This window comes from Gastrolobium bilobum, unplaced genomic scaffold, assembly GCF_033153095.1.
Source record: "Gastrolobium bilobum isolate Gb01-03AN ecotype WA unplaced genomic scaffold, APGP_CSIRO_Gbil_v1 utg33308, whole genome shotgun sequence".
Lineage (NCBI taxonomy): Eukaryota > Viridiplantae > Streptophyta > Magnoliopsida > Fabales > Fabaceae > Gastrolobium > Gastrolobium bilobum.
Window position 1 is genome coordinate 140,277 of NW_026896102.1, and position 10,674 is coordinate 150,950.

The 10,674-nt window shown below is 35.2% G+C and overlaps 1 protein-coding gene across 1 annotated transcript; it reads right to left on the reverse strand.

Moving 5' to 3' along the window:
- Nucleotides 1-6,908: 6,908 nt before the first annotated feature.
- LOC133297788 (receptor-like protein kinase 7) lies at nt 6,909-10,294 on the reverse strand. Its single transcript, XM_061496988.1, has 2 exons — nt 7,696-10,294; nt 6,909-7,571 (listed from the first exon to the last, which is right to left on the reverse strand). Exons 1-2 carry the CDS (start codon nt 10,292-10,294, stop codon nt 7,192-7,194), a joined length of 2,979 nt encoding a protein of 992 aa, XP_061352972.1. The 3' UTR covers nt 6,909-7,191.
- Between the last annotated feature and the right edge of the window lie 380 nt (nt 10,295-10,674).

Here is a 10,674-nt window from a genome sequence, read left to right on the forward strand (position 1 = left end):
AACAATTAAATGGACCCCTTCGTTGAAAGCCCAAAAGGGGTTGATGAACCCATATAGGATGAGTGGGAATCTCTGTATGATGAGTGCTCAATGATGGAGGTGCAAAGCAACTAGCAAGCAAAGATGCCCACTCTCCAAAAGCAGAGTGTTGATTTGGCAAAGAGGGATATTTGCTAAAACGCTGACATGCCAATTCCTTGAGTTGCTTTAATCTTGCTTTGCATGGACCTTCAATTTCTTTTCGAGGCAACAAATATTTTTCTCTTAAAACCAAAAAAGATGGTTATGCTTTTGTGACGAGTAGACAGCCATTATGGATGGATAATTCTGATCTATCAATATTCTTTCTTTCTTTTTTATATATTAATTATCCAACTAATTTGATTTAAACACAATTAAAGTTGTTATATTGGGGACTCTTTCAAAATTATTATTTTTCATTCTCAAAATTCGAATTCAACAACTTTAATTAAAAAAAAAAAATTCCTCACTAATTAAATCAATATTCTTTCTTTCTTTTCTTTTTTTGAGATACCGACTTTAATTATCTTTTTAAGACAAGTTGGTTCCTCAGTATTCCCTTAAGCTTCAATTCTTTTAGTCGGCTACGATACTAATCCCAAGTCGGGATATAGTCACAGTTATAACTCTTCGTCTGTCCAAATATATATTTGATGAAAATTGAACTCAGATCCTCTCTCGACCTACTCATCTTATGTCGCCAACTGATTGATACCCATTGAGCATTAATATTCTTTCTATTAATGCCGTAGAATGTCTTAAACATTTAAAAAAATTTATACATGCAAAAATGTTAACTATGGTTACACCGCAGATATAATATCATCAACCAAGTTTTTCATGCTGCTGAAGGCCGCGTCCCAACACATCATGGCAAAATATTCCAAAACAAATTATACTATTTATACTTTAATTTCTATGGTATAAGAATAAAGATTATCTTTGCGAAGTCAATTAGTAACCTGTTGTGTATTGGTAATATATATATATATATATATATATATATATATATATGGGATTTATTATTCTTATGTCGCATAAGATAGAATTTATCTCCTACACATACAAATTCAAGATGGGTCCTACTTTATTCTTTTTCTCTCTCCTCCTGAAAGTGGACCCCACCTGCACATGAGTCTGTAGGAGATAATATTTATCTCCTACTACATGAGAAAACTATTACCCTATATATATATATATATATATATATATATATATATATATATGACTTATCGATTCTCAAGATGTTTGAGATAATTTTATCTCCGGCTATTAAATCATAACCGTACAAAGATGGATCAATAGTGATAGAGGAAGACAGAGAAAAAGGAAATCATGACCATTCAAAGGTGAATCAATTAATATAAAAAAATTAATAAATAAAACGACGAAGTTTTGGAGTAGCTGGAGATAAACTTATCTCAAGCTGCTTGAGAAATATTTTTCTCATATATATATGGGAAAAATTACTCTTATGTTACATGTGATAACTTTTTCTTCTACACATCTTTCGATAACTATGTCACCTTTTTTTTTTTCAGGTGGTGGAGTCCACAAATTTATCTCTATGACACGAGATAACTTATTTCTTTAACACGAGATTAATAAAACCTTTATATATATATATATATATATATATATATATATATATATATATATATATATATTGTAGAAGGTGTATCGGTAATATATAATCTATTGGTATCGGATCTTGTAATTGAGAGATCGAGTCTACATATAAATGTAATCATGCTTTTGCTTAACGTATAATATTTTTGTTAAATAAAACTATAATGGTAATCTTTGTCAGACAATTCCTATTTCTTTCATGTGTATGTGTGTGTGAGTGCATATCTATAGAGATATATATGTCGACTCATGAATATATACTAGTGATAGCATCGAGCTTAAAATAAAAATAAAAAACAATTCTCTCAAACAAACATGGAAATAACAGTGATGGAATACAAGCTCTAAGGCTTTATAATTTTTTTTTGGAAACTGATATTAATTATTTCTTTGAGGCGAATCAGAATCTTCCAGTATCTCCACGGGTTCGACTCTTTGAACCGCCTATAGGACTAATTCAGAGTTCGGGTGCGAGTCCAAGGATTACGGTACTTATGCCCCTCCCGAGATGGTGTTGGTGGGATTCGAACCGAGGTTCTCTCCCACCACTCAGTCCCCATGCTACCAACTAAACCACTACACTTGGGTAGGCTTTATATCTATCCTTTGTTGTTGTGACAGTCGGGATAAGTTTTGATTTAAATCGCTTTATATTATGGAATGAATTGCCTAACCTTAAAAAAAGCAAAAAATAAAATAGTAAAAAATAAAATTTTTAATCGGATTAGATTAATTGTGAGTTCAAATTTGAGCCAAATACAATAACGATAGATGAGAGAAAGAGAGAGAAAATATTAAAATAAAAAATGATAAAATCATCATAGTTAAATTGATTACAATCATACTAAATAAAACATGAAATGATCTATTATTTATTTGTATGATAATATTTAATGAGCCTTTAGAGTAATCTTCTGCTTAAAAAACTTACGGAATTCCTTGGGAAAATAATTTTAGTATGTGTGTGCTAGATAAATTAGTATTCTTAAATTAAAGGATTTCGTATCCCTAAATTTGAAATACATGATGATAAAATTGAGTTTCTTTATATGAGAGAGGGGAAATGCCCTTACAAAATATAGAGTTTTTCTAATATAAAAAAATAAAATCTATATTTATGATTAAATCCATGTTAAGAAAGATTTATAGACAAAGGAAATTTTAGGTGACAACAAAATTTATACTTTACGACATAATTGTGATTTGACAATAATTTTTATTCAAGATTTTCTATGATATTGCAATTTGAACATGATATAGTTTTTATTTTTATTTTAAACCTTCCATCCCGAGTTATGGCTGAAGATTGTACTTTTATGAAAATTATTTTTAATTATTATTTTCGTTGAGATCAAAATCTTAACAGATTTGTTTTTCATGTATTCAAGACGGAGATTAATTAAAATATTTATTATTAGCACCGGAGACAGAAATATTATTCAAAATAAACAATATTTATATTTATATAACATTTTGTGTAAGATTTATGCTCTATTTTCGATTTAATATACGCACAGTATTTTATTTAAAAGGAAAAAAAAGATTAGGTATTATTTTTCGCCAAAAATTGAGGCATGTTGCTGTGCTCTAGTGATTTTATTTTTTGGTAATTGTAATTCATTTGTTCCCCGAAATAATTAATTTAATTTTAAAGAGGAGTGTAATAATTGTTAATTGCTGTTTTTGCTATAAAATTTTAAAAAATTACTAAATACATCATTTATTTTTATTGCATTATTAATATAAAAAAGTTTTATAACGTATCAGTAAATGTTTGTGTAAAAGTTCTTTTTTCTTTTTACACTACAATACATCAAAGTTAAACTCTAAATACAATCAGTAACAATAAATGATTGATAACATATATTGGATTTTACTATTTTGTAGTTTGAACAGCATGCAACGGGGAATCAAGTGGTTGGAACCTCCGAAAGACGGACTCGTGTTGTTTTGTTAATTGTTGGTGACGGACACGTGTCTGACACGGACATGTTCTGACACGCGGTTAATATTTTGGGACACGTAGTCAATTCTTCGACACGTTTTGACATGCAGTCAACTTTTTTTGACATGTTGTCAACGTTCGGACACGTTTTTTTTTTAAATCTTAATTTTATTTTATTAACTAAAAATAAAAAAATCATTTATAAATCAATTTTTTTGCTGTTATGAAATTTGACATGAAAAATTAACAAGGTACGAAAAATAATTTTTGTTTATATTTATGTTATGAAATTTGAATACTTGATTAGTTATATGACTTATTATGAACTGTTATCTCTATTAAATATAAATTATATTACATATATTAAAAATATTATTTAATATCAAGACGTGTCTCAGCGTATCAAAATATGTCATTTTTTAAAATTAATGTGTCGGCATGTCGTGTCCTGACGTGTCTCGTGTCAGTGTCCGTGCATCATAGGTCGGAAGGTTTAAGACATTATTGAATAAAAACATATGGAGATTGCTATTTGAGGCTCTTGTTGAGTGAGTTCTTTGTTTGTGAATCCTTTTCGCCTTACCTTAAAGCATAACAAGAAAACCAACAAGATTTATGACTATCCTTGGGCTTAAAGCCTCAAACCCAAACCCAACAGGTTCTGTCTTCTATTTTCACTAACTCTACATGCCCGTATGAACCATAGTTGAATCTCGCTTGGATTTTTTTAGGGTTTTGTACGTTTTGTTGGGTTTTGGGGTTGAGGAATTAGGTACAGTGACCAAAATGTCATTTTTTGGCAAAAAATTTATCCAAATATCACGCGAACAATACTTTTTACTAGACTGCCACATGAGCGTAATTCGCTACGACTTGTAGCAAATTACGATCGCCAATGATTTTATGACACGTGACACACTTTCGCAGGAAAAAGCTGACGTGTTATAATTTACTATCACTGGTAGCGGCATTCTTTCCCCCAAGCCCTTGCTCTGGGCTTTTTGTTGGTGGTCTGTAATATGACCACGTGTCACGAAATTATTGGCCACGAAATTCGCTACCAGTGATAGCGAATTATGAAACGTGGCAGTTTGGTAAAAAATACTGTTCGCGTGATATTTGGATAAAATTTTTGCCAAAAAAATGACATTTTGGTCCGAGGAATTAATAACTCACAACCATAAGACAATGGTACCAGGCCATTAGCATTTTGGGTTGACATGATTTTTGTTCACTCTTGTCATCAGTTTCATCATGGCTCCATCTGCTTGTGGGCTATTTTTAATCCCCTTGTCATCGTCAGCCCATGGTTTTAGCCTTTTGGGTTTTTGTTTCCTTCTCTCCTGTGTTCAGTGTAATGAGCTGTAACCCTCTTCTGTCACCATAACAGGCCCAAATTATGTTGGATACCTTTCTTACCCAACAGCCCATATTGTTATTCTGAACACAATTAGATGTCCGATCTTTTGAGTGAAGGCAGCGTGCGCTCTTTCTCTTTTGTCTTTGTATATCAGATGTACTTGGTTTTTGGGCCGGGCCTTGTGTTTTTTTTTGGTAACCTACCGGGCCTTGTGTTTCTATTCTATCTAACGAAATGAACTTGGTGGAAAAAAGAAAAGGAAACAAAAGTAGATGGCGATTTTTGGAGTGAAGAACCTTTCATAACTTAGAATTGAAGAATCCTTATTTAATTTTTTTTTTAATCCTCAAAGAACCAACCAGACAAATAATTTATCAGCTAAACAAGAATGAGGGAACGTTATTTTTAAATTTTGTCAAATTATAAATATTTTTTAAATAAATGAAAATATTTTATAAAATTGTTTTAAGAAAATTATGTCAATTGTTAATTTTTTTGAAAATATTTCAATCGGTTCATCGTTTCACGACTAGTCCGATTTGTGACCAGTTCAAGATGAAGTCATAAAATTGTTTTAAGAAAATTATGTCAATTGTTAATCTAGTTATATATAATTGTATGATTTTAATTTATTAATCACATGATCCATTAACTTAACGGGTTTCAATTTTCTAATGTAGTAGGAGAAAATTTTCTCATAATATATACATATATGAAGGCCACATCTATTAAAAAAAATGCTGCACAAAAATTGAAGGGTCATTAGTAGTAGAAAATAATTCTTCTACACCCTAACTTAATTTATAGTCATGAATCTAATTTTTTTTGTGGGTCCTCTCGAGATTTTCTTTTATTCTTTCTGTAAAGAATCAATCTAATTCATAAACTTAAGAAGCTCTTGGATGAGGGTACATTAATGATTTTATATATATCTCTAACACGCTCATTCACAAAAGAGCCCATTTGGTTTGTAAGTGGATGATGTATCAGCCTACATCTGCTAAGAAATTTCACAAAGAAAATAAGAGAAGCGAGAATTGAATTCGGGATACCGAAACTCTGATACAATTAACATTAAAGAGGCCCCAATTTAACAACTTAAACTTTTTGGGTTGATTTGATTCTTTATATGGTATTAGTGCTTCGATGTTCAGGGTTCGATCATCACTTTCTTCCATTTTCTATTATGAAAATTCTTAGCACAGGTAAGTGGGCTTATGTATTATTCTCCCCTCAAGTCCAGTGGGCTCACATATAAGGAGCGTGTTATGGATATATAAAAAATTATTAATGTAATCTTATTTAAAAACTTAATTTTTTGGATTTAATTAGTTTTTTTTGTGGTATAAAAATCTTTATATATGTCTAACACTTTCTTTTATTGATTTATTTTTAGTGGTTACTTTAATTAATTAATGGCCACGTCTAGAAACCCCAAAGCATACTCCGAATGAATAATACAAGAAAAGGCAGAAGAGTAGAAGACAGCGACAATGACATTGAACAATACAAGAAATTCACGACATTCAATATCAGATGCATGAACATACTATCGGAGTTTCAGGGATTAGGTATTTGACATTTTCATAAATGTAAATTAAGCATTCAGTTAGCGCTGTCCTTTCTTTCTTTCCTTTTTTTTTTTTTTTGAGATATTAGCGCTGTCCTTCATTCTCTCCTTCTGCGCTATTTACACAATTTTTTTTAGTACTATGGGACGGTACTCCCTTTTATTAATTATTCTTTTTATCTTTATTCATACTTTTCTTTATAATTCCGTTTAGGTTTCTTATTTTTTTCAACATAAATGTACCTATAGCTATTGTACCGAAAGTTTTCCTGCTGTTTAACAAGTCACATCTCACAATCGTCTTGTATTTTTTGAGTTTGCATTAGATTTGGATTATTCGAAATTGAAAAAGTGGAAGGAATATTCATTTGTCACAACCCTCTTACAATATGATAGATTGGAATCAGGAAAAACCAATTCTACATTTGGATTATTTTTTTCACTGCATTCGTAAGGAAAAGGATTTTGCATCCTTTTTATTGGGATTATATTAGGTGGATAGATACCCTTTTCCCATGCTAGTCTTCCACTTCAAAATACAGATTAATTAAGCTGAGACTGATATTTTACAGTGCTTCCTCCATCCAGTAAAATTTACGTTCTATAGTTAACTAGTGGAGGTGGTTCCCATTGATGATCCAAAAATCTTCAGTCAGTGGAAGATCTTTATTTGTCTTTCACTCCTATTTTCTTTCCACTTCCGTCTTTGGTGATGACAATTCCAACCAATTTACAAGGCTCAGCATCCTCAAGCATTTGAACCACGGCTCTCATTGTGGGCCTTGAAGCTGGAAGAGTTGCCGTGCAGAGAACTGCTGTTTTCAACACCTTGCAAGCTTCCTCTTTATACATCTCTGGGATTCTCGTGTCCACTGCACTCGTAAACCTCTCTCTGCTTTGTGTCTTGCTATGCACCCAGCTTACTATGTCCTTGTTTTCTCCAAATTCTGCTTCAATTGGCCTTTTACCAGTTACCAGCTCCATTAACACCACTCCAAAGCTGTACACATCACTTTTCTCATTCACTTTGTAAGTGTACCCATATTCTGCTCCAATTTGAACATTCATACATTAATACACGTAATCACACATTATAAGGGAAACAAATAGCACACACAAGAATAACAAAAAAGAAAAGAAAAGAAAAGAAGAGTTATACAGTGTACTAACCCGGAGCAATATAACCGTGGGTTCCAGCAATAACATGAGTAGAATCCTTGACAACATTGGCTTGAACAATCTTAGCTAGTCCAAAATCAGCAATCCTAGGCTTCAAGAACTCATCTAACAAAATGTTACTCGACTTAACATCCCTGTGAATCACAGGCCTCTCACACCCATGATGCAGATACTCCAAACCTTTGGCTGAACCAACCGCAATTTCATACCTCGTTTCCCAATCAAGCTCCATCTTCCCACTCGTGTGAAGCCGATCCCATAAGCTTCCATTTGGCAAATATTCATACACCAACAAGCTCGAATCCTCACTCGTGATGCTGCAATAAAGCTTCACCACATTCACGTGCCTGATCGAGCTCAAGGTCTGAACCTCCGCATCGAATTCCTGCGACTTCCCGCCGCGCTTTCCGAGCATCGGAGTGCTGCTCCAAGACTTTTTCCGGGCGGCGAAATCGGTATTCCAGATATGTTTAACGGCGAGTTCTTTCCCACTTGAGAGAGTGACTCTATAAACATTCCCAGAACCTCCTTTCCCTATGAGATTCTCCTGCTTAACGGAATCCAGAATCTCATCCTCCGTGAAACTTAGCACGTGGAAGGATTTAACATCCCAAGATTCTTCCTTCAGAGAACGTTCTCCTCCTCCTCCATATTTCTCCTCCTCCTTCTTCTTCTTCAACTGCAAGTAAAGCCCCAAACACGAGAGTAACAAGATCGAAGCTATTGCGAAGCAAATGATGAGTGTGCGAACGTCCTTGGACAAGCCATCGGAATCAGAGCAACGAGGGAAGGAGCTAATTCCGTCGAGACTGCAGAGACCAGGGTTTCCGGTGAGGCTACCGTTATAAGCTTGAAGGGTTAGAGCTTGTGGTATTGGACCTTTCAATTGGTTATGCGATAGATCAAAGAGGCTGAGCCTGAGCAACGCTAAACTCCCCGGGATTTCACCGGTGAGTTCATTGCGTGACAGGTTAAGAGAATTCAGAGCAGGTAAGGAACCCAACGATGAAGGGATATCTTGGGTGAGCGAATTCCATGACAGGTCCACGTCATTGAGGGAGTTACACGAACCTAAAGAGTCAGGTATGGACCCAGATAGCTTGTTGCTCTGTAAATGAAGGTTACCGAGTTGTTTAAGCTCGCCAATTCCTTCTGGAATGTTCCCCGTAATTTGATTCTCGCTCAGGTCGATGCTCACCAACGACGTCGCTTTTGAGATTTCTTCTGGTATTTCCCCGGATAACCGGTTCCTTCTGGCGATTATACTAGCAAGCGTCTTCGCGTTTTGGATATCTGAAGTAACCGAACCTTCTAACTCATTCTCTTCAATATCGATTATTTCAGCTTCGGGCAATCCCCATATCCCAGAAGGGACGGTTCCCGAGAGCGAGTTTTTGCTCACTCTGAATCGTTTTAAAGTCAAACAGTTTCCATAATTCGCCGGAATCTCGCCGGTGAGGTTGTTCTGAAGAACCAGCAGCTCTTTCATCTTCCCCTTGTTGCACATATACGGCGGAATAGGACCGGTTAACAAATTCTCCGACACGTCGATGAAATCGAACTCTGCCCAAGAACCAATCTTCTGAGGAATAGGACCCGTCAATTTGTTCCTGTACAGAGACAGGTTCACCAGGTCTTTGAACTCGCCAAACTCGGGTGGAATCACCCCTGTCAAATTGTTCTCAAAAAGTTGAAGAGAAACCAGATTTGTCAAGAACCTCAATTCAGAGAGATCCCCTTCGATTTGATTAGTGGAACCATCAAAATACCTAAGCCCAGTGAGGTTTCTCAACCCAATCGGAATCTTCCCCTTGAAGGAGTTGTCGTAGAATTCAAGCTGCCACAGTTTCCCAAGGTTCCCAATCTCCGCGGGAAACTCACCGGAAATGAAATTGTTGGAAAATTCCAATTCGGTAAGCTCCGTGAGGTTACCAATCCCAACCGGTATTTTCCCTCCAATGGTGCAATTCGTCAGGTAGAGCCAGTTAAGGTTCTTGAGGCTCAACACCTCCGTGGGAAAAGGAGTGAGGTCGAAAGCGTTATCTCCAACACTCAACTGCAACATACCCGTCATGTTCAGAAGGGATTGCCAAGGAAAAGTTCCTGAGATTCCACTCTTGTTCAAAAACAGGTACTGTAATTGGTTAAGAGGAGATATATCAGGGAATTGTCCCGAGAAAACGTTGTTTCCCAAGTCCAAGTATTGCAACTTGACACAGTTTCTAAGCTCCTCTGCAACTCCTCCATACAAAGAGTTGAAACCGAACACGAGCTTCTCCAGTGATTGAAGGTTGCAGAGCGAGTCCAGAGGGAGAACCCCCGATAGCATTTGATTGGAAAGGTTGATTTCGGTGACGGAACCGTTGGAGTTGCAAGTGATACCCTTGAAACTGCATATGGAATTGGTTGCATTCCATGAGTCAAACACTTTTGAATTTGAATTTGAATTTGAATTCTCAAGTGAGGATTTCAGTTTCAGTAGAATTTGACGCTCGTCAGATTTGACACTGTTGAGTAGTGAGAAGAATGAGAGGAGAAGAAGAAGAAAAAGTGGATAAAGGACTCGCGGGGAAGCAAAGGCGGCGAACATGTTTTTGGAGAGTGCAGCAGAAGAAAAAGAAAAAACAATGAGATAGTTTTTATTTTGGGTCTTATCGCGTTAAGTAGTTACATTGAAGACAAAGAAAGTGGCGCTCATTGGAGTAGCAAGTTGCCAATGCCGATGTCACACACTGAGGTAAAACGACATCGTTGGATTATGGTTTAAAAGGTTGTTGTCGTAATTCGTATTTCTGTTACAACGGTCCCTTTCTTCGTTTATGTTTTCACCCGAGTGCTGATTGTTAATGCTTCTTTTCCTAAAGCACTCACGTGTTTTCTTTTTCTTTTTAAAAATAATTGATCCATTAACTCTCGTTTCTCCAATGAGGTTTTGTCATTTGTGTGGAAGAAGACCCACCAAGTCGACGG